The sequence below is a fragment of the Pteropus vampyrus genome, unplaced genomic scaffold (assembly GCF_000151845.1).
Source record: "Pteropus vampyrus isolate Shadow unplaced genomic scaffold, Pvam_2.0 Scaffold42, whole genome shotgun sequence".
Taxonomy (NCBI): domain Eukaryota; kingdom Metazoa; phylum Chordata; class Mammalia; order Chiroptera; family Pteropodidae; genus Pteropus; species Pteropus vampyrus.
Genome location: NW_011888823.1, coordinates 3,383,592 through 3,406,633, shown reverse-complemented (window position 1 = coordinate 3,406,633; position 23,042 = coordinate 3,383,592). Strand labels below are relative to the sequence as shown.

Genomic DNA, 23,042 nt, shown 5'->3' with positions numbered 1-23,042 from the left:
AAGTCTAGGCTCTTTATGGATGCGCAGCACAAGCGGGGACGTGGAGACATCCGTGTGTTGGTGCAACTTCACAACAATGAGGCAGGCCGGCTGGTGAGTATGGGCAGGGACATATAAGAGCTGGTGTGTGCACGTGAGTGTGGAGATATGTGTGTGCATGTAGAAATGTGTGAGCATGTGTGAGTGGATGGATGTAGGAGAGTATGCGTGTGTCAGTGGATGTGAGAGAGTGTGTGAATGTGGGCGGGCAGGTGTGGGAGAGTGTGGGGTGTGTGTGTGGGAGCGCATTTGTGGAAGCGTGTGAGGGAATAAGGGTATGTATGTGTAGGAGTGTGTTAAATGTCTGGGAGCCAGCATGGCGGTGGGGGGCACTTGGGAACATTGGTTAGGAGCCTGGATGGGCATGTGGGATGTGAAGTGGCCAGCCTAGAAGATGGAGTCACTTGGGGGGGTGGGCATACTTCTGAGACAGGACAGGTGGGGTAAAGCTTGGGGTAGGTAGAGATATAGCTGCCAGGACAAGGACAGAAGATGGAGATAAAGGTTGGGAATGAAAGAAAGGATAGAAGCTGGGGCAAAATTATGGGGTCTAGAGGTATGGGAGCTGGGAGACAGGAGGGAGGTCTGGAAAGGGGCTAAAGCAGGCCCAAGGGGAAACGGGCTTGGAAAGGAGTAGATCCTGGTGGAGGTGGGGGCTGGGGGGGCGATCAGGTAGAGGCCAAGAAAACCGTGACTTCATCTGGGCTCTTGTCGACTGGCTGCCCAGCAACCCCAGACCAGGCCCCACACAGGACCTTGGCAGCCTCTCCCCTTCCCTCCACAAAGAGGAGGGTCCCCGAGGTCTTGTTTAGGGACAAGAAAGCCGTCTGGGTCACATGTTTCCAGGGGGAAGGAGAAGGCCTGGGAGGGAGAAGAGGACACAAGTATCCGTAGATCAGATCGGCCCCTGGACTCTGAGCTTCCGGAGATGATCTTCCTGGGTCATTTGCTCCCATAAATCTCTAGTGGGGTTGAGACTCTTAGACACAAATAGCAAATAAAGGGTAGGACTCCTGGGTTCCAGTTCTCAGTAGTGCATCCACAGTGGGCCCTCCTGCACCCTATGTCTAGGTTCTAGCTCTAGGGTCACCCCCACACACATCCTGTGTCCTCTAGGGTTTGGGCATGAGGCACTGGGCAGGGGGGTACAAGGGGGCCCAGAGAAGAATGTCCTGACAGGCCCACATACCTGTCAGAGAGGATTGGGGAGGGGTGGTGGAGCCAGCTCTCAGTCTCCGCTCTGTCAGCCCTGCCTGGGGCCCAGAGGGTTGGCAGGAAGAAGGAAGATGGGACAGCGACCACCTCCCCACCTCCTCCAGGGAGAATCTCGCCCCTGCTGTCCATTCTGCTTTCTCCCCGATTCCCTGGCTTTGGATCTCGGAATCTCTGCGCTGCATTCTGGCCCCCACGCCCCACTTCTCCTGCTCCTCCATCCGTTTCATTCTTCCTCCTCTCGGAGCTGTCGCTCCCCCGATTTCCTTCTCCCCAGCTTTCGCTTTCCTTCCCCTGCCCCCTGCTCTTTCCTCTCTTCCACCCACTCTCCCCATCTTATTTTCCGTCGATCCTCTGGGCCTTTTCGCACCCCGCACTCTCCATATGTCCGCATCTCCCTCTCCTCTGTTCCCTGCAGGCCGTGCGGAGCCATATGCGCACCGAGTGCAAGTGCCATGGACTGTCGGGCTCGTGCGCGCTGCGCACCTGCTGGCAGAAGCTGCCCCCGTTCCGCGAGGTGGGCGCGCGGCTGCTCGAGCGCTTTCACGGCGCCTCGCGTGTCATGGGCACCAATGATGGCAAAGCTCTGCTGCCTGCTGTCCTCAGTCTCAAGCCACCGGGCCGCGCTGACCTACTCTACGCCGCCGACTCGCCTGACTTCTGCGCCCCCAACCGGCGCACGGGCTCCCCCGGCACGCGCGGCCGCGCCTGCAACAGCAGTGCCCCGGACCTCAGCGGCTGCGACCTGCTGTGCTGCGGCCGCGGGCACCGCCAGGAGAGCGTGCAGCTCGAGGAGAACTGCCTATGCCGCTTCCACTGGTGCTGCGTAGTGCAGTGCCACCGCTGCCACGTGCGCAAGGAGCTCAGTCTCTGCCTCTGACCCTCCGCCAGCCTCTCCAAACTACGCGCAGTGTCGCTTCTCGGTACCTGCGCGACCTCTGGGCTCCAGCAGGGGGCGCTGTCCTGTCCCGGCTTCCCCGAGTGAAAGTCCATCTCCCAAGCCTCTGGAAACTGTGAGGTGGAGAGAGAGGCTTGAGGCAAACGACCGCCCAGGAAGGCCCAGGCACCCGAGGGAGCCTCGAGAAGCGCTCTGGGGGTTTCTGGGGGAGACTATACAGGCCCTCTCTCTCCTTGGCCCCCAGATGGAAACCAAAGAGCCCTTTACTAGGCCTCTGGATGCGGGACACCTCAGAACTGCTGGCCACGGGTTGGGTGGGTGAGTTTAGTAGCAATAAAGATATTTAAACCAATAGTCCTGGGCCCACAGTTTGGGAGGGGGTCCGGTCTCCTGCGGGTTGTCATGGGGCCAGGTTCTGGAATTGTCTAAAGGGAGCCAGTTTTGATAGAACTAGCTATTCAGAACTCATCAACCTGGGTCCCTATCTTCACTCTATGAGACTGGGTTTTCCTGGCAGCTGCCATGAAGAGTGCCAGATCTTTCCTTAGCATTCTTCTTGTTCACTCTTGTTACAAAGCTAGGGCCTGGATCTGCAAGCTGGGAAAGAAGTAGCAATCCCTTTTTAAAAGAGCCGACTGAGAAGACCTGGGGAAAGGACCAGAAGCTTCTGATGGTGTACTGAGCTTTCAGTTCAGCCCTCATCTTAATTCTAGGAGTGTGTGACACTTTTATCTGCCTTTCAGTTTCTGTGACCCCTGGGGAACCTGTGGGTAGACTTTTAGGGCCACCCAAGCCCATAGGATTAAAGCACTTTATGAACTGTAGAATGTGATGAAATATGTTATCAGTAACATAAGACTTACCATTGAAACTAACTTCAATCCCATTTACATTGAATAGAGTGCCCAGAACAGCATTTCTAATTACACTGAGAAGGAGACGCAGAAAAGCTGTCTCAAAGTTTTCTTGGCACCCAATCACATTTTCTTCCTTCTAGTTCTTTCTTGGGAAGCTGATGGTAATTGGGAAAGGAAGAGAGGAAGGGTTTGGGGTTCTGAGTTCTCCAGAGCTAACTGTCATGCCCCCATCTTCCTCCAGAGAGAATGAGTGAGGGTATGGCCCAATGTCTGGGATTCAGAGCCCCAAATTTCCCCACAGTCCAAATACTGCGGTGGGGGAATGACTCCCTCATTAAGATATGTAGGGCAAAGCAAGAGCTTTGGATTCAGGTGCTCTAGGTTTGAAGCTGGTGCTCCTGCTTAGAAGTTTACAGCACAGGCCATGATAGTCTCAGTTTCTTTCCCTGTATAATGGGAATATCATCCTGTTTCAGTTATCCATTGCTACATAACAAACAACCCCAACATTACTCCTCACGACCCTCTAGGTCAGGAAATTGGCAAAACTCAGCTTCGTGGTTCTGCCTCTTATGGAAGAACCATTGGTTGTAGTCATTCATTTGGCTGCATTCTGACGGAGGCTGGGCTGGTCTGGACAGCCCACGAGGCTTCACTCATATATGTCCAGTGCCTCAGAGCTTCTCCCGTGGTCTCCTTCTCTCCATGTGCCTAGCTTGGGCTTCCTCACAGCCTTGTGGCCTCAGTGTAATTGGACTTCTTACATAAGCTGGCTTTCAAAATAAGCTGTACCAAACTCAAAGGCAGAAGCTGCAAGTCTCTTCTTAAGGTCCAGCCTCAGAAGTTGCACAGCATTGCTGGCACTCCCGGCCAAAACTCAAAGAAAGGGGAAATAGACTCCACCTCTCCGTGGGAGAGTGGCAGAGAATTTGCAGCCATCATAATCCATCCCATGTTCTCATAGAATTGTGGAGAAGATATTTCAAACTATGAAAAACACTTCACACAGCATTTGAGACAATAATTTATGTCAAATTTCTGTTTACTCAATGGTAGTTACTGTGAGAATGGGGCTAGACAGTGGATGTTTTACAGCTATTAGGCAGGTTCTGATTGCAAATGAAGTTACCTAACTCAAACTAGCTTGGGCCAAGCAAAATTAATTAATGGGTCTTATACCTGGCAAGTCCAGGGGTAAGACTGAATTCAGGCACAGCTGAACCCAGGGGCTCAAAGGATGTTGTACGTCTCTTCTCCCGCTCCTACCCCTATATCTATTGTTTCTGCTTATCTCTGCCCCTCTTGTCACGCCGTCCTCATTCTCTCCTGCTGCAGATAGACTTTTGCTAAATATAGGCGGCCCTATGCCTACATTTGTAGAGCCGGTGATCTGAAAAGGAATGGCCTTCCCAGAAGAAGTCCTGAGGAAGACTCTGATTGGGTCAGCTTGGTTCACTTGCCTATTCCTGAACCAAAAGCAGTGTCCAGGGAGATGTGCTACTCTGACTGGGATTGGCAGCCCCCTAAGGCCACAGGGAATGGAGGCCAGGGAGGAGAGCAATACTCTTCAAATGAAACAGAAGGAAGGGGAACTCATTCAGAATGTGACAGACCCTAAACATGGATTCCAGTGTATCTGTTCTCTCCAGCACAATGCCCCTGCAGAACCTAGCCTGGTTCAACCCTCAGGGATCAGATTGGGGCCCCAGTGTGTAACCTGTCTGGGGTGGAGGGGTGTATCAGGCTGCTGTGGGAAGAAAGGAGCATCTGGGTTTTCCTTCCTCCTGGCTCCCTCAGGTCAAATGCCTGGGCTTTGGGGGAAGTGTCATGAAGAAGTTGGACTGACAACCTCTCAACTCAAGCGAGCTTGGATTACTTACCAAGTTGGGAGAGTGGAACTGGCATCGTGGGCCACATGGAAGCGAAATAAAGCTCCCTGCAGATAGAGTTTATATGCGCAGCACTGCCTTCCCCAGAGGTCTGCGCTAGGTACTTTTACAATAATTTCCTGTACTTCTCTCAGAGACCACCAGGGGGTGCACTGAGCCCAGTTTCCCTATTAAAAGGGACCAACCGACAGAATCTGCGAGACTGCTGGGAAACTCAGAGTAGTGGGCAGGAGAGGGTAGGATGAAAGGAAGCAAGGAAATCCACAGATAGCTCCGGTCAAGCTGTTAGGGTTGCAGACTGTCTGGGACCTCTGGGCTGGCCCAGACCTAGGGCTGGGATGCTCACCTCCCACTCTTTACTTCCAAATCCTGGCAGGGGAGTGGAATGGGGTGGATGATAATGGACTTCCTTCTCCATGATGCCAGAGAGAGAAACTGAGGGTGTGGAATGAATTGACACCAACCCAAGCAGGTTAAAAGTAATTTAGGGAAAGTAGTATGATACAATGAAAAAAAAAAAAAGCCTAATTTGTTACCTCGACTTTGATCAAGTCAGTTAATCTCTAAAATGTGGGTGCCTGGTAGCATTTCAGTACTTTGTAAGAGTACACCGAAATCTTCAAACTGCTAGTCACATATTAGTTGTCCATCTTCTGTGACCAAGCCCAGAAGGAGTCTAGGAACTGTCATTTGTGGCGGGTGAGAGTAATGGCTCAAGAAGTACCATTTTGACAATTTTCCTGGTCTTCTTTGCTAAGAGATGGCTCTGTGCTCTTGCACTGCTGCTTGGGAAGGCAGCTGGAAGCAGAAATCAGAAATGCTCCAGGACATCACCCCCCTTGCTCCCCCAGTTGCTCAGCCCCAGGCACAGTCTAAGCCATCAAGGTTTCCCACTCACTGACTGGTGGGGGACATGTGGAGCTGGCGAGTTGGGAGAAGAGCACAGAGATGCCCCAGATGTGTGCATGATCACATCAGGAACAGCCAGAGTACGAGCAGATGGGTGGGTAGGCCATCTGGAAAGCCCAGGATCAGCCTGAGGCTGAGGGCTCAAGAAGCATTTCCCCTTCCCTTTAATGACCAAATATATAAGGAGTTTGGGAGACTAAAGCGGCAAGCTATGGCCCCTTACCTTGTTGATGGGTGGTGGTCCCTAAGACCCAGACAAAAGGGCGAAGAGCTCCCTTAGCAGTTTAGGACTCCTTTCCCTATTTTTCACCAAGACAAACTTGTGTGGCAGAGCATCTGGACTGAGTTGGCCTGCTTTGGGCTGGGGCTATGAGGGTCCCACCTGTTCTAACTCTGGTGCCTCTCCAGCCCTCCCTTCCCTGCAACCTCCTCCAGAGTCACCACAGCTGGAACCATTCTCCAAGCTGCCTTTCATCCCTGGTGCCCCCCACCCCAACCCAGTGGGTCCTGTAATTGTGGTCTCAGGCAGTGGCTGTGGGGGCCGGGGCTGGGTGAGGGCCAGAACCCAGGGCAGGTCCAAGGTGGGGCCTGGCGGCTGTTGATAGGGGCTTGCCCATGGCATGCGTCAGATGGGCCTGGGACCCAGACACATTTTCTGGTCCTCATTTCCACATACACCAAGACCCTATTCCTGCATATGCCTTCTTCTCCCTAGACTGTACAGAGGTGTCCCAGGCTTGGGTGCCTTTAGACACTCATGACATCAGGCCAGAAGCACACCTGAGTGTAAGCAAGGTTTGGGCATCATTATTTGAATCCTGGGGTTTCCAAAGAAAGTGTCTTCTCTCTCTCCTGTACAGTCCTATAATTCATGAACAGTGGAGGGTAGGGGGACAAAGAGACCCTCCCTCATTAGAGGAGGCCAAAGGAAAAAATTCAGTTTCCTAGGCAGGTCAGCAGCTTTTCCCAAATATGATCCTTACAAAAATCACTTGAGATACCAGTTAGAAATGCAGAATCTCAGGTCTTGCCTCTAGAAAGGCTAATTCAGCTGCTTGGGGCTGGAATCAGTATTTCCCACAATGGCCCATCCCAGGGGATAGATATGATGCATGGATCCTTGGAAATGCGAGCACTAGACAGAGAATAAGAAGAATTAGGAACCCATTCTGGGTGTCATGTTCCAAATGGGTGTGTTCCTAATCCTTTCTGGGCCTCAGTTTCCCCAACAGCCAATGGGAGTGTGACTCTCCAGCCTGGCTCGTCCCTGCTGGTGCCCTCTCCCACCCTGGGCTCCTGCCTCCTTCCTAGGTTGAGTCTGGTCCTGCCCTGTCCCTCCCCATACTCTTCCTAAACTCTAGTCTCATGTTGTCCTTGTCCCTGTGGCATGGTAGGGGAGAGTGGGGAGGGCAGGGGGAGGCTGGGGTCAAACAAGGCTCTGGCTAAAGCAGACTGCTTCCTGCCCCCGGCTGTTTTCCTGCTGTCCAGCCAGACTGCTCCCCCCACTGCCCCACCCCCACCCCCAGCAGCCTCAAGCCCTTAATTCCTGACAGCTGCGGTGGCTGCTGGCTGAGATGGGGGAATGAAGGGGGGAGTATGCCGTCAGCCTGCTGTTGCTCAGGCTGCCCCTACCACCTGACAGTCTGAGGACATGGAAGGCCCCACCCCTCTCTTCCAGTTCCCCAGGGATGGCCAATTCCAGGAAAGGGCCCCCTTTGTCTCAGAGCCCAGAGGCTTGGGTAGTTTGTCCTTAAACCAGGAAGGGTTCTCTTCAGACAGATGGGACAGTGAGGTTGGGAGGGAGGGAGGTTTACAGAGTGGGAGGCTTGCGCCCATTTTATAGAGGAAGCTAAGGCCACAGTGGGAGTAGGATTCACTATCAGGGACCAGGCGAGAACCAGAAACAGAAGGTGGAGCCTCTATCACCAACCCTCTGGCTCTCAGGCCCTGGCCTGGGTCCAGTACACTCACCCCATATCGAGCTGAGCTCAGAAATCAGCTACCGTGGGAGGACAGGAAGGGGTCCCGAGAGGAGCGGACCTGAGTCAGGAGGGTGGTGTTGGAGAGCTCCCAGAGGACCAAGTACAAGTGGCAGGGGCCAGAGCGAGACCTGAAGCATCTGCAGGAAGTACCTAGGCAAGCAGTACTCAGTGTTAATGCCTCTCCTGCTGTGCTCAGGGTCAGGTGAACTGGATTTGGTTGCAGCTCTTTCACCTACTTGCTGTGTGACCTTGAGTAAGTCACAACCCTCTCTGAGCCTCAAAAAATTTTTTTAAATAGGAGGGGATGAAATAAGATGGCCTAGAAACACACTTTTAGGATTAAAAGGCTCTCTAATTTCTCCACCCAGAGTGTGCCACTCCAGGGTGATCTGCTCCCGGACAAGCATTTACTGCTGGAGTCACAGCATTTCTTCCTTCATTGGCTAGGTGAGGCGACGAGATGAGGTGGGCCTCATTAACCTCATTTCACTAAGGAACAGAGTGTGGCTCAGTGAACAGCAGGCACCTGTTTAAGGTCCCACAGCAAAGGAGAATAAGATCCTGAGGCTGCCAAACCCCCTTGCAGGACCCCACACCTGTCTCACCAGCCAAGCCTGGGAATTCCCTCCTGAGGAGCCGGGAGGCGAGCAGAGGGGCCATCCCCTCACCTTGAGCCCCTGCAGGTGTGTATACTGGCGCGGGGGAAAACGCTCTCCAGCAGCTGCGTCTCAGCCAGGCACCCACACCTCCCAATAACACACCTTCAAACACAAAACAGCACGCCCTGCGCACTGACACCTTCCCAGGGCGGGTGTGCACAGACCCCAACACCTCTCCTTCCCCTGCCCTCTCCGCGGCCAGCCGCTTCCACCCAAAGTCCTGAGCGGACGCAGTGGCCTCAAGAAGTGTACACGCCTCCACACCGCCCCCCCCCCGCGTCGTGACGTCACGTGGGGTAGAGCCCTGAGATTCTTTACTGGGGTGGGGGGAGGGGAGGGGAGGCGGCGGAGCTCCCGGAGCCGGGACAGTCACTCACTCTCTGGGCTGTGGGGCCGGCCACAGACAGCGCCGCCCCCGCAACCCGGCCCGCCTCACACGCCCTTGGAAGCACAGGCTCGCGGCACTGCGCTGGGGGGTTCCACAGTACCCCAGCCTCTCGTCCCCAGCTCACAGCACCTCCGGGCCCCCCTTACCCTCGAGAGGCACCGGGAGTCGTCTCAGGGGGGCCTCGGGAAATTCCCCGGACCCCTGTGCCAGGAGGTGCCCGGTGCGCCCGCCCGCCAACCCCCCCCCCCGAGGGCGGTGCCCGGGGGCGCTGCCCCATGGAGCGGGGAGGCGCCGTCTGCTCCCGGAGCCGTGACCCAAGTCGGAGCTGTGTGTCGCAGCCGCCCCGACCCCCGCGGATCATGCGCCGTCGCCCCTGACTCATCGATCCCACCGGGCTGTGAGCCCCCCATCCCCGCCCGCCACAGGGCGCGCGCCATGGGCAGCACCCACCCTTGCCCCTGGCCTCGGCTCCAACCTCGGCCCCAGCCACGGCCTGCGCTCTGCGCGCTCCTGTTCTTTCTACTGCTGCTCGCTGCCGCTGTGCCCAGGTGAGACCTCACCTTATGCTCCGCCCTCCTGGAGAGCTGGGACCCCCAGCCACAGGGGCCTCTGGTGCTCCTACTGGGGCAGAGGACCCCGGAAAGAGGGAGGATCAGTATGGCAGGAAAGGCCTGGTGCGCAGTGAAAGACAGTGCCCTCATAGGAGGGGGTCGAACTGGTGACAGAATATGGGCAGTTCAGGGAGACAGGGCAGTGCCCAGGAGAATGATGGCTACTAGAAGGGAGGGTATAGGTTAGGGGGCAAATGCTATCCTGGAGTCCCTGCTGTGCTGGGGGAATGCACCCCCACCCCAGGAGTAAGCTCAAAATGCTTTGCCCCACCTTGGAGATGGCCTCCAGACAGGGGCAGGGGTTGGGGGCCGGAAGGGTATAGCCCAGGAGGGGTCAATGGGAGACTGCAGCTGGAAAGGTTCTCAGTGTGTGTGCATGTGTGTGTGTGTGTGTGTGTGTGTGTGTGTTCCAGTGAGCCCAGCAAGCTGTGTTGTAAACAGCAGTCTGTGTGTGCATATATGTGTGAATGTGAGAGCTCATGAGTCGATGTATATCAAGATGAATGTGTGTGTGTACTTGCAAGTGTCTTTCTGTATGTGTGTGTGCGGCTGTTTAATAAAGTGTGCATGTGTGTAAGTGTTTCTGAGCCTGTGTGTCCCCCTCGATGTGCAGAAGTATGTCTGTGAGAATATGATTGTCTGAAACCTGTCTTTGGGAGGGGTCTCCTGGGAAAGGCTGCATATGTGAGCATCTATGCCTGGGGATGTACTTATAAATACAGGCACTTTGGATGTGTGTGCATTTGCACATATTAATGTCTGTGAGTGTGCAGCTGGGTGGGTCTTGTTGGAGGGGATAATGGTGAGAAGGTCAAGGAAAGGAGAATGCTTTAAGGGTATACTAATGAGCCCAAACTTCAAAGGCAAAGGTTGGAAGGGAGGAATTATGACCTTTAGGACAGACCGTGTATTGTTAGGCGGGGTCCTCCTAGCCCCCCAAACACTCACCCACCCCCACCCCACACGTCTGCAGGTCTGCACCAAACGACATTCTGGGCCTCCGCCTTCCCCCGGAGCCTGTGCTCAACGCCAACACAGTGTGCCTGACACTGCCGGGCCTGAGCAGGCGGCAGATGGAGGTGTGTGTGCGCCACCCTGATGTGGCTGCCTCAGCCATCCAGGGCATCCAGATTGCCATCCACGAGTGCCAGCACCAGTTCCGGGACCAGCGCTGGAACTGCTCTAGTCTCGAGACTCGAAACAAGATCCCCTACGAGAGTCCCATCTTCAGCAGAGGTAGCTGCCCCTCACCTTGCCCCTCTGTCTGACCCATACAGCACCTCCGCCCCAGGACTTCTCTGCCAGCCATCCCCAACCCAATTCCTCAAGCTGGCAACCTCTCCAGGTGCACATCTGCCAGTATCCTGCTCTCCTGCTTCTATCTGATCTCAGAAAGGCCCAGTGTGTGTGTCTGGGGGTGGGGACAGACAAATGGGGCAGATGTGGTTCCAGGCTGAGCCATGCGGGCTGAGGGTGGCAAGTTCCATGCCTGAGAATTGGACTCCTGGTTTATCCTGCCCTGTCATTGACACTGCAAATCTCAGGCCCAGGAAATATCTATATCTGTGACCTGTCTCAGTTTACTCTCTACCTAGCAAACAGCCTTGAGATTGGAGAGCCTGTAATAAAGTACACAGAATCAGCATGAAGAGGGGTCGGGGACTTTGCCAAGTGGCATAGATGAGGAAAGCCTGGGCAGGTAAAAGGTCTGTGCTTCTGCAGGAGCTCTTCCTGGCGGGGTGCACCACCAGCCTCTGTGTCATCCTCGCCACCCCGGAAAACCCTCTCTGAATCAGAGGTACTAGGTGTGTGCATGCCTCATGCCCAGCAGGCCAGGCGGCCCTGACAATTCCTCTTCCCCTCACAGCTCAGAGAAACCACAGCTCACTCCTGTCTTTCCTCCCCTACTGCTGGGTGACCTAGGGCCCACCCAGGCAACCCCTAGAGTGGCTTAGGCTGGAGACAATGGGAGGTTTTGTCACTCATTTCCATTCACATCCTGTGTTAGTACCTTAGGTCTTGACTCGAGTCTTTTGGGAAAGATGAGGGTCCTGCCTCCTGCATGGGCCAAGCTAGGTATCTGTCCCTCCTCTCAGCTGCTTGGGTGAGACTGTGTGGGGACCCTGTGTGGGGGCACTGGGGGAACCTGGCTCCTTGGGACTTGTCCAATTCTCAGTTGACTGTGGAGGAAGAGGGAGGGATACCCCTATACCCTTTGGCTTTGGGGACTAAGGCTTTTGGCAGAGTCACACCCCATGGACCCTCAACTTCAGAGAGAACTTAGGAAGCCAGAGCCTTTCGGTTTTCACCAGGATCCTTTCGAGCACTCCCTGGGCCCCCAAGTCAGGGGCCACTCTGCCTGTGCCAGCCCAGCCCCAGGTCGCCGGCTCCGCCCCCGCGGTTCTACCTTCTCTCTCCCCCGCGCGCCTGGGGCGCTGTTTCTCCCCGGCAGAGCCCAGCCCGACGCGTGTGGCGGCATGCAGCCGCGAATTAATCCCCGCGGGCCGCGGCAGACGGCTCCCGGGCCCAGCCGCGCAGCTCCCGAAAGGGCGCCCCCCTACTCCCCAATCCCGGCCCGCGCTCCGGCCCCGTGTTCTGGCCCCGGCCGCCCTGCAGCCCCAAGCCTCTCAGCGGTCTGAGAGCAGTGGCCCCGGACCCCGGCTGACCACCCCATCCTGGGCCGGGCGCTCCGCCCCACTGCTACCTGCTGGCCGCGCTGGCCTACACGAAGTGACAGGCCTCTGCATCTATTATGCCCTGGCCTGGCTTGGCCGGCGCTCACCCGCTCCCACTGCGGGTTTCTAGGTCACCCACGCTCCCCAAAACCCTGATCTCCCTCTAGCGCTAGGCCAGGCCAGCGATGAGGACACAATAATTTCAGGTTCAGCTCCCTGGGGGCTCGGGCTGGCGCTTGGGTTCTCACCCCTGCTACTTTGGGAGGCATGAGGTGAAGCAAGCTCTTCACCCCTCTCCCAGGCCTCAGTGTCCCCTCTTCCCCTCTGGTCCTCCTGTTCCCTCTAGAGTGAGTGAACCCAGGTGTCCTGTGCCTCGTGAGGGCCCATGAGGCCTGGTGGAGGACATGGGGTCTTTGATACTAGGGGTGAGTTCTGAGCAATCTTGCACGTTCGGTTGGAATGGCGCCAGGCGCTCCTGGGTTCACCTGCAGTTTAATAAGCTGGAGGTGAGCTGGGGGGACTGTCAGGGGAGAGGTTGGGGTAGAAGAGGAGACTTGCCAGGGATAGTGGGGGTAGGCGGGAGGCACCTAGCTGGGGAGGGGATGGGACAGCTGATCCAGCCTCCACCAGTTGACCAGGGCACATTCCACCGGCCTCAGAACCCGGTTGTACCTCTGCAGCTCCTGATCCCCGCATTCGGACACTTCATTTTAACCTCTGTCTCTGCGGAGAGGACTCTGGGCTTCTGGAAAGAACTGCCACTTTCCCCTTCAAGGGCCACTATTGTGCCTTTTCCTTACTCCACATCCGGGTTCACCCTCGTTGGGGTCATTTTCTGGTCCATCTAGGCTCATGATCTCAAAGACTAGCTAAATTTAAATCCCAGGGAACCAATCTTGGTGGTAGCCAGGCCCTGTCTGGGCCCTTCCCCAAGACTCTCTTCTTTTTAAGCTATGGATTGTCCATCGTGGGTGACCTCAGATTCACCTAAGTGAAATATCAGGGTGCTGAGCCTTCTTCTGGCTGCTAATGGAGTTTCTTTAAGGTGTATTCTGCCATGTTTAAAATTCAGAGACTGCTGGGAGGAGGTGGTCCCTTGAGCCTTCCATCTTAATACTGTCATCTAATTGTCCGGACACCTTCCTTGAGATGGGTTGGGCTTCTAACAATGTAGGAGAAAGTGAGAAGGGAGATGGAGCACCTGGAGTGGGTGATTAGAAAGGTTAGGGCATATAATAGGGCTTTACCCAGCCAAAGAGAGGGCATAAGGGGTGGTCCTGGAGCCTGGGGGGAGGGGTGAGGGACAAGGAGAAGGGCATCTAGAGGCCTAGAAAGAGTCAGAAAAAAGCTGTAGGAGAGCTCCCAGTCCAGGCCAGCTGCTTTACCGAGCCCAGGGTCAGCTGTGACCTAAGTGCCAAGGGCACTGCTATCTCCAGCTTTTTGTTCTAGGACCCAGATGGTTGGTGCCTGGGCGGGTGGGGTATTGGGCAGAACATCTGCTAGAGGAGAGCTTTTCATTGTGAGGACTAGAGAACCCATCCATCTCCCACTCAGGATGCAGGGACCCAAGGGAGATTTGAGGAAGGGGCTGCTTCGGGCTAGACTTGGGCCCTGGAGTGAGAGGGGATGAGAAGACAGGGAGAGGCTTGATGGAAAGGAGTGTAATAGAGTCACACAGCAGGTCCTGGGGTACTGTTCTTCCTGAGGCCCAGTCCCATTCAGAATACATGGAAAGAGGGGGCATGAGGCCCAGCTGTGAGCCATGCTCCGGCACAGGGAAGGCCATCAATCTGATAGTCCAGCCTCTGCTCTCCAAGGCGCTGGCTCTTTCTTTTCCCATCTCCCTTTTAGATTTGTCCTCAAGGAGTCTTGTTTTATGCCTAGGTCTCCAGGCTTGGAGTATGTGGTGGCACTCAGATGGGGACACAGGGACACAGGCAGTCATATCCCAGGATCAGCTAAGGTTTTATTATTCTAATGGCACCCAACACATACGAAGTACTTGCCGTGAGTCAGGCACTATTCTAAAAGCACTTTATCTATACTTTAGGGTCATCAATCAATCTCCATGTGGTAGGTCCTATTATTATCCTCATTTTACAAACGAAGCTAAGAGAAGTTGGGTAACTTGCCATTAGTCACACAGCTTGTAAGTGAGCTGTAGAACCAGGACTGAAATGCAGGCCAGCTCACTTTAGAGATTGCACTCAACTTCCTGCCATACTTCCTCCGAAGCTACAAGGCCACCACGATCTCTCACTGTGTGCCCAGAAGTGAACTGGTGCAATGGAAGAGTAGTCCAAGAAATGAAACTGACATGCACACACACACACACGCACACACACGCGCGCACACACACACACACACCTATGTTTGTGCAAACATGTACCCATATTCAATGTCATCCCTAAGTGTTCTCACATGCACACAACTCTCTCCTTCTCTCGCAGCCCAGGCACACGAGCACAAGCACGCACAGATTATTTGCACAGAGAGAATGGAGACCAGACCTTTCCCCTTCCCTCCTTCTTTGATTCAAATGGGTGGAGCTCAAGCTTCTCTAAGCACTCGGGGATTCTCACCGGCTCCTGAATCCTCTCTCTTCTACACTCCCCTGCCATCCAAACCTCCTCCCCCAGCCCCTTCCTGGCGGTTGGCTTCAGCCTGTAGCAGCAGCTGACTCCACTTAGATGCTGGCAGTCCCTGTCCCAGATCAAAGGCAGGGCGGCTAATTGTGCATCTTAACGAGTCCCCCCTCAGTGCTCGGGGCAGCCCAGCTGGCCATGGCCCCACCCCTCTCCCCCTCCAGCTGGCCAGATGGCACAGTGCCTGCGTCTGCCCCAGACAGTTGGGGCCAGGACCGAAACTGGGGCCCTGAATGGGAGGTGGAGGCAGACCCAGTAGGCTGGACATCTCCAAGGCCTGGATGCTTGGAACAGAGGGTGGCCACGTAAACACTGCCTGGTCACACCTACAAAAGGCTGTGACCAGCTACCAGAGGCCATGAGATGGAATCTTTAGCTGCCTGGGATAGGTAGGGGTGTTCTCTGCAGGCTGTGGGATACATTTCTCCATATTCCTTCAGGCCTGTCCTTGAATGTAGCGGAGCCTGGGAGGTGATGGTTGGCCCGGAACAACCCTGCAAACTAGTCTCTTGCTCTTTCCTGGTGCCATGCATAGACAGGGCCATAGGAACTGTGAACTGGGCTACCTGGGTTTCTTACTCCGCAGGTCTTCCTTCCCTAGAGTCAAATACCCTTCCGCAGAAAGTTGTCAGACCTGGGAGCTGAGAGAGCTGGGGCTGGGTCCAGCTCTGTAACCCTGTGACCTTGGGCATCCCCTTTTTGCTCTGTGTGTGTGTGTGTGTGTGTGTGCGTGTGTGCGTGCGTGCGTGTGCGTGTGCGTGCGCGCGCCATGGGGGGATTGCTGAGGCCTGGGGTGCCTCTGGAGGTCTGAGTATTGCCATTTTTCCCAGGAGTATGTTGATGACTCCTTCAGCAATAAGAGAAATATTCAGAGTTCCACAGATAAAAGGCAAGAGATAAACACAGGGTGTGCTCCCCAGCTTGAGTCTGCCTTCCTTGGGCCCCACCTCCCAGAGCAGTGTCTACTCTTCTGCAGCCTCCACCAATTCCCAGAACCCCCTCGAAGGTTCCAGCCCAATCCCCAGCCCTTCCTGTCTGCTCATAGCTAGGCTTCTTATGGAAAGGTCTTGAGATGCTATGAGCTGGAAAGAGAAGCTAGAGAGGGACAGTCTGCTTTACAGGGTTCTGATGGCCCAGGTGATTTATGCTAGAGTGGGTCAGGAGCTGCTGGGCTCTGTCCTTGGTTGAAGTAACAGGAAGCATTGGCCTGAATCTGAAACAGTAGTGAGTGAGGTCAGACAGCAGGAAGAACTTCTCAATGGTAGCTAATGTTTATGTAGTACTTACTGTAAGTAAGGTATTATTCTAAGCACTTTAAATATACATGTAATTCATTTAATTCTTGGAATGACAATAAGGCAGATAATAATAACAACCCTGTTTTACAGAGGAGAAAATTGAGGCACAGAGAAGTCAAGCCATTTGGCCAAGGTCACATAGCTATTAATATCTAGTAAGTGGAAGAGCCAAGTTTGAACCCAGGCAATCTGGCTTTAGAGTTCATATTCTTAACTGCCACTATACACCTTGGGGTGTTTGTTTGTTTGTTTGTTTGTTTGTTTGTTTGTTTGTTTGTTTTGGCTGGGCAGGGAGAGGAGGACAGGGCCCTGTGATGCAGATAGTAAGTATTAGGGGTAGGATTAGGCTAAGATCTCTGTCCAGTCCTGGTGTCCTCTTGGTCTGATGCTAGGATAGAAGGACCCAGAGATTTCTCCCTGAATCTCTGCCTCTCCCAAGGCCATTGGCCTCTGGCTAGGTTTGGGTTTCCCTAACAGAGGCCCATGGCACAGGTGGATTCTCTTCCATATGGGGGCCAGCATTGCTCTTGGCGTCTCCCATTGCCTACACTCTCTCGGGTTCAGAGGCTGGTTAGAGTCTTGTACCAGAACCTGGTCCTAACTAGTCCTTTCTCAGACACAGACTAAGCAAGAAGAAGCTGGTGGGTCTGGGAGCCAGACCTCCTCTGCAAGTAGGCCTCCCCCTGCCACAGGCCCAGACCTACTAGGGCCTTCCCCGAGGATAGCTCAGGCTGAGAACACCAAGGAGGAAAGCAGTGTAGACAAGTCAGTGGCCAGGCTGGCCCAACCCAGGCCCCCTGCGAGTGGCTCATCAGGGAGTCTTTGTGCCTCCACCCCGTCCCCCTCCCCCCAGCATTCCAGGGACAGTGTCTGCCTTAGCTCACCCTCCCCTATTTTCAACTGTATGTTTGACCCTGTGCAGGGCATGGGCTTACTTCCAGCATCCTTCAAATAATCTTCAGTTGACCTAGACTGACCACAGGTGGCTGGGTAGTGTACTTTTCTGAGCAGACTTCAGGGATGTCGTGTAGACAGAGAGAAGGAAGCTCTGCTGGTTTATTTCTCTGCCTCTCAAATCTGGCCCTCCGAGAGGGTTCTGTGGTGGACCTGAGGGGGAGGCACCAGGGAGGTGATCTGGGGCCCAGGAGCTTTAGAAGTACACCAGCTCCTCCTGTCCATTAACATTTCCTGGGGCCTGGAATTCCATCACTGCTGATTTATTTTTTAGGTTACATTTTGCCTTCTTTCTGAAGGCTCATTTCAAAAATGCAAATATCACGTGAGAGATAATAGATTAAGTCCCTGGTCTTAAAAAGAATGTTTCCCAGATACTTTTCGTCCAACAGGAGAGGTATAGACTTGCTAAGGGTGATGTTCTGAACTTGCTAAGGGTGATGTTAATGAAACAGGGAAGGTAGTACAAAAAAGGGGGGGCGATTATAGGGGAGACCTCTGCCACCCCATCCTCTGTGCAGAACTTCTGATATGATTTCTGCTCCACTTTGACTCTGTCTGTGCTCTGTACCAGACCTCCCTCCTACACCAGGCCTCAGTTTCCCTTCCTATGAAGAGAAGGTTGCACAGAGAAGGCAGAAGGATGGGATGTCAAGGCTACTCAGAACCATTGTTTCCTGGATCTCTACTTGCAGGTTTCCGAGAGAGCGCCTTTGCCTATGCCATAGCAGCTGCGGGAGTAGTTCACGCCGTGTCCAATGCCTGCGCCCTGGGAAAACTGAGGGCGTGCGGCTGCGACGCATCCAGGCGCGGGGACGAGGAGGCGTTCCGCCGGAAGCTGCACCGCCTGCAGCTGGACGCGCTGCAGCGTGGTAAGGGCCTGAGCCACGGGGTTCCCGAGCACCCAGCCCTGCCCCCTATCAGCCCTGGCCTGCAGGACTCCTGGGAGTGGGGCGGCTGCAGCCCTGACGTGGGCTTCGGGGAGCGCTTCTCTAAGGACTTTCTGGACTCCCGGGAGCCTCACAGAGACATCCACGCACGCATGAGGCTGCACAACAACCGAGTGGGGAGGCAGGTGAGAGTCACCCCCTATCCTCTACCCCTGTTCCAAATCCCTCTGCCTAGAGCCCCTCCCCTGCCCCAGCCTGTCTCTCCGCTGGGGACCACACCGCTCCTGCTCACTTAGCAACTTTCCTATTGCCCCCTCCTAATTCAGTCAACAAAAATGCATTGAATTTCTACTATGTGCCAGGCATTGGACTAGGCCTGGGGATAGAAGGCAGAAACATCCCCTGCCCTCATTAGCTCACCCTCTGCTGAGCATCCTGCTCTGCCTATTTCCTCTGGGAGCAGTGGAGAGATTGGGTTGCAGTCAGACCTCCGGGGTTTAGGACTGGCGCTGCCACTCTGTCTCCTCCCCTTTAAAAGCAAATAGGTTGAGCTGGATCGTCCATAAGGCCCCTTAAGCTCTAGTGTTCCATGATTCTGTTCCATGATTCTGCTGCAACTCCCCTCTTCTCCCAACCTTTCTGTGCACAGTGGGGAACTCCTCAAAGCGAGGTTCCTAGGGGCCACTGTGGAACTGTGTCCTAGTCGCCTTCTCCTTTCTCCCCTACCCTCAAATGCTCATACTACCTCAAAGGTCATTAATTTGGGGTGGGGGAAGGAGAAGAAGAAAGAAAGGAATAATAACCTGCATTTATTGAGTGCTTACCTTACCGTGTGTTAGACTATCTGGAACACTTTCCTACCTATTAGCCTATTTAATCCATCCAAATACCTATGAGGGTACTATTTTGATCCTCGGGTTAAGATATGGAAAATGAGGTGCAGAGAGACTAAACCTGCCCAAGGCGATGTAACTAGTGAGGAAGTGGGAGAGTCAGGGTTTATCTCCAGGCGGTTGAGCTCTGAGGCCATGCTCTTTTGCTTAGAGTGTGGTCTACACTACTTGCTCACCTACACTACCATCCCTCCTCAACCCTCATGGTAGCTCAGCATCCTCCTTTCCTGGCTATTTGGCTCTGATGCCTTCTCTCAGCTGGGCCTGCTCAGGCCTTGGTCCTGGCTTCTCCTTGCTCTGGCTGGCACCTTCTTTTCACTCCCCTTTCTCCTGGCCTCTCAGCTCAGGCTGGTTCAACTTCTTCTTCCACAAAGACTCCAAGCTGATTCAGCTCTTCCCATTCTAACTTAGAGGTGAGGTAAACTGAGGCATATCCATCCTCAGGTCATGTCCAGCTTCCACCCAGCCCTGCCCTGTCCATGCAGCTCTTTTCCCAAGCTTCGATACTATCCCAGCCCATACTGACTCCTCCTCCTCATTAAACTGGTTAATTAATGGCTGCTGCCTGTGGGAAGCAGATGTTCTGGAGCTGTTGGCCAGCGGAGGCATTGGGCTGGTTCCCATGTGGTGCTGACACCACAGGCTGTGCATACAAGCTTTGGAGTCCTTTAAGGCTCAAAGAGGCAGGGTTCCTCTCTTACGGCCTTACTACAGGTTTGAGGGCCCTGGATCGTTGCTCTCCCTGTTTGAGGGTGTGGTTTTGGAGTGGAGCGGGGTGAGAGGAGGATGTGGTCAGCTTCCTCTGGGGCCTCTGGTGAGGATAATGCCCAGGGCTTCTTTGGGAGGAGACTCCAGAGCAGGTTGAGAACTGGGCAGGGCATGGTAGGTTGTGTTCCAGGAACTACCTCCTTTGGAGGTCTGGGAGCCTCTCTCTCAACTTTCGTTGGGTTGGGGGTCTGGCTGTCTGGGTTCTGTTCCCGTTCTGTGTTCACGTAGAGCCTTTGGACCCTGTTGGTGTTCACTGTTTCCCAGGAGGAGATGTGGCACTCAGCATTGGGCAGAATGAGCCCCAGCCAGTATAATGGGGGGAAGGAATGTCTCCCCAACTCCTGCCTGCCCCCTCCTTAGGCTCCCTGCAAAGGGATGCAGGGCCTGGAAGAGGAAAGGGGCTTTCTCAAACTCCCTGCATCCCCTACTAACAGCCTGGAGCAAGGCCAGAGGCTTTGGGGCTGGGGTGTAGTGGGGCCAGTACACCCCTGCTCCTGGCTCCCACCTGAGGGATGGAAGGAGAGGGAATTTCCCTGAGGATCTGGGATCCCCCCTCAGGAAGCAAGAGCCTCAAGCCCCAAGGGCCCCCTGCAGGTGCTGGGGAAAGTGGAGCAGGAGAGGAGGGGAGCAGGAAGGAGGGAATTCCCCCAGGGCCTGGCCTGACTAGAGGTGGCGGAGAGCAGCAGAAGAGCAGGCAGAGTTCTTCTCCTGACTGTCTGGCTCAGGAGCTGTGCCACCCCCGCCTCCCAAGCCTGCTTCAGGTCTCAGCTTTTGCCTCTGTTCAATGGAATTGGTTTCGAAAGCCTCTGATTCTCACAGGCCAATGTCTAGTGTTAGAAGGAGGGCGGTGTGGCTGGCCCCTGGCGTCACCCCTCACGGTGCCTCCCTCTGCAGGCGGTGATGGAGAACATGCGGCGAAAGTGCAAGTGCCACGGCACGTCAGGCAGCTGCCAGCTCAAGACGTGCTGGCAGGTGACGCCGGAGTTCCGCGCCGTGGGGGCGCTGCTGCGCAGCCGCTTTCACCGCGCCACGCTCATCCGGCCGCACAACCGCAACGGTGGCCAGCTGGAGCCGGGCCCCGCCGGGGCACCCTCATCGGCCCCTGGCATTCCCGGGCCGCGCCGCCGGGCAAACTCCGCCGACCTGGTCTACTTCGAGAAGTCGCCTGACTTCTGCGAGCACGAGCCGCGCCTGGACTCTGCGGGCACCGTGGGCCGCCTGTGCAACAAGAGCAGCTCAGGCCCCGACGGCTGTGGTAGCATGTGCTGTGGTCGTGGCCATAACATCCTGCGCCAGACGCGCAGTGAGCGCTGCCACTGCCGCTTCCACTGGTGCTGTTTCGTGGTCTGCGAGGAGTGCCGCATCACCGAATGGGTCAGCGTCTGCAAGTGAGCGGAAGGCTTCCCTCGCTGAGACTGGCCCTCTACCCCTCGCTTATGGCCTTGGCCTGACGGTGTTGCTTTGGCTCCTGGGAGAGGATGTTGGACCACATGATGTCATAGGAAACTCCCAGTTCTGAGGGTCGTGGAGTTCGCAATCACCAGGCCCCACCACTCACTTCCGTGAGCTAGAGGACTGATTTGCCTTCCTGTTTGTTTCCTACCCCAAGTTCAGACTGCTCAGTTGAGCTGGGGATTGCCCCACACCCTCGGTCAATTGTCAGCCAGGCAGCCCCAGGCCTGTCTCCTTTCATTCCTTTACCTCTTTCCCTGAAGTGGGAGGGAATGAATGGCAGCTGATGGGCAGATGGAGGAGAATTAAAAAGCAGAAATGGACATAATTGAGCTGCAGTGATTCTAGAGAGGCCCCAGACGCCCTCCCCGACAGGCCTCTGCCCTTCATTTTTCAATTAACAAATATTTATTTTGCACTCTTTGTGGCCTGGCACTCTGCAGGGAATGAAGGGCGCTGGGTATACAGATGTGAATAAGAGACATTGCATCTGCCCTCTTGGAGTTTACATTCTGGCTGGGGGAGGTGGACAATAAACAAGTAAATACACAAGGACATTTCAGACAATGCTATGTGCAGTGAAGGAAACAAAGCAGGGTACTGGATGTAGAGAGATTTGGGGGGAGCGGGGCTCCGTTAGATAAAGCCATTTGTCTGGGAAAGCCTCTCAGAGTTCTGATACTGGTGCTGAAACCTGCATGATGAGAATCACGCGCAGATTGAGGGTGAGGGCTTTCCAGGCAGAGGCCACATGAATGCAAAAGCTCTGAGGAAGAGAAAAGAGACTAGTGTGACTGGAGTGAAGAAGTCAAGTGGCAGGAGAGGAGCGGGGCGGGCGGGCCAGGGAAGGGTAAGGCGCTGGGGTTTTATTTAAGAGGGATGGGAACCTGCACAGGGTCTTGAGCAGGTGAGTGTCATGGTCAGATTCCCACATGGGTTGCTGTATGGATGGGCAGCTGGCTGAAGGGGGACAAGTTGACAGCCATCTTCCAAACCAGAAATGAGGCCTGGACTAGATGGAGGCAAGGGGTCTTGACAGGGGCTTGGATTGGGGGCTCTTGATGCCAGAGCTCTAGCAGTCCACCTTGTGCCTGCGCCTCTGCCACAAGCCAGGACGAGTGGCAGTACCCAGCAGCACCCATCTGCAGAGACAGGAGGCACTCTGAGAGGAGTAATCCTGGGCAAGACCCAGCTCAACCCAGCCCAGCGCCCCAGGGAGCAGGTGGGGCTAAGAGGTGCGGCCGGGAGGAGGGTGGCGGGGGAGGGCCAGGAGACTCACTGTCTGGATTCTGGTCTCTCTTAGACCAGGCAAGGGAGGCAGGGTATATAAGGCTGGGGGTGGGGCTGTGGGACATCCTTCCTGGGTCTCTTGTGCCCTCGGATCCCCATCTCAGGGTGCCCTTGGCAAGTCAGCAAGCCCCCCCCCACCATACACCCATGAGAACACTGCTGAGCTGGTCCAGTGTTATACTCTCTTCCACTCTCAGATCTGATGTTTTTCTGGAACAGACCCTCATGGAGAAGGATGGTGAGAGGAAGATGGGATCAGGATGTCTGGGAAAGAATAGTTCACCTACTTCATCCAGGCCTCCTGCTGCTCGCAGTTGGGGATCCTGCTGTCGGCCTCAGTTCACCTCAATATGGTGCCCTTCTTGATGAATCACACAAGGATGAAGTCTTATTCCTCTCCCCGACTGCCAGCCTGCAAATTCCCCATCTTTCCCTACCCCGTCCCATGTCTCCCTATCCCTGAGGAAGGGTAAGAAAGAAAGGATACACCCCTGTTGGCTCACCAGCTGGGAGATTTGGCCCCACTAGCTTGTCTTCGGCTCCCTCCCTTCCAATGCCTGCATCCCAGCAGCTCCCAGATGTGCCTAAGGCAGCATGGCCTTCCATCCACATGCTCAGCTCTACTGCCTCTGTGGAATACAGAGTTTCTCTCCCCATCCCCCAAAAGACAGCCCCATAGGCAGGCAGGCGGGTGAGAGTCCCTAGGGAGGAGGGGTAGGTAGGAACAGCCAGA

The 23,042-nt window shown here is 55.1% G+C and overlaps 2 protein-coding genes across 5 annotated transcripts in view; both read left to right on the top strand.

Annotated features, from left to right (window-relative positions):
* WNT6 (Wnt family member 6) overlaps positions 1-2,973 on the top strand; it is a 14,286-nt gene extending 11,313 nt beyond the window's left edge. For 3 of the 4 annotated variants that reach the window (XM_023529755.1, XM_023529757.1, XM_023529758.1), the window contains 2 exons: positions 9-93; positions 1,670-2,973. In XM_023529755.1, coding sequence (XP_023385523.1) covers positions 9-93; positions 1,670-2,131 — 547 coding nt within the window. In that variant the 3' untranslated portion in view covers positions 2,132-2,973. The remainder of the gene's footprint in view (positions 1-8; positions 94-1,669) is intronic. The other variant, XM_011358576.2, reaches the window with a different exon arrangement.
* A 5,473-nt stretch (positions 2,974-8,446) lies between these two features.
* On the top strand, positions 8,447-21,801 carry WNT10A (Wnt family member 10A). The gene is made up of 5 exons (XM_011358575.2): positions 8,447-8,469; positions 8,953-9,381; positions 10,418-10,680; positions 17,712-18,091; positions 20,462-21,801. The coding sequence occupies exons 2-5, from the start codon at positions 9,269-9,271 to the stop codon at positions 20,957-20,959; spliced, it is 1,254 nt and encodes a 417-aa protein (XP_011356877.1). The 5' UTR covers positions 8,447-8,469; positions 8,953-9,268; the 3' UTR covers positions 20,960-21,801.
* Positions 21,802-23,042: the final 1,241 nt, after the last annotated feature.

What these genes read in the sequence shown, in the direction of transcription:
- WNT10A (XM_011358575.2), top strand. Translation starts at nt 9,269, where the DNA reads ATGGGCAGCACCCACCCTTGCCCCTGGCCTCGGCTCCAACCTCGGCCC. An exon ending in CTCGCTGCCGCTGTGCCCAG is followed by an intron (nt 9,382 to 10,417) that starts GTGAGACCTCAC and finishes ACACGTCTGCAG; the next exon opens with GTCTGCACCAAACGACATTC. An exon ending in ACAACCGAGTGGGGAGGCAG is followed by an intron (nt 18,092 to 20,461) that starts GTGAGAGTCACC and finishes CTCCCTCTGCAG; the next exon opens with GCGGTGATGGAGAACATGCG.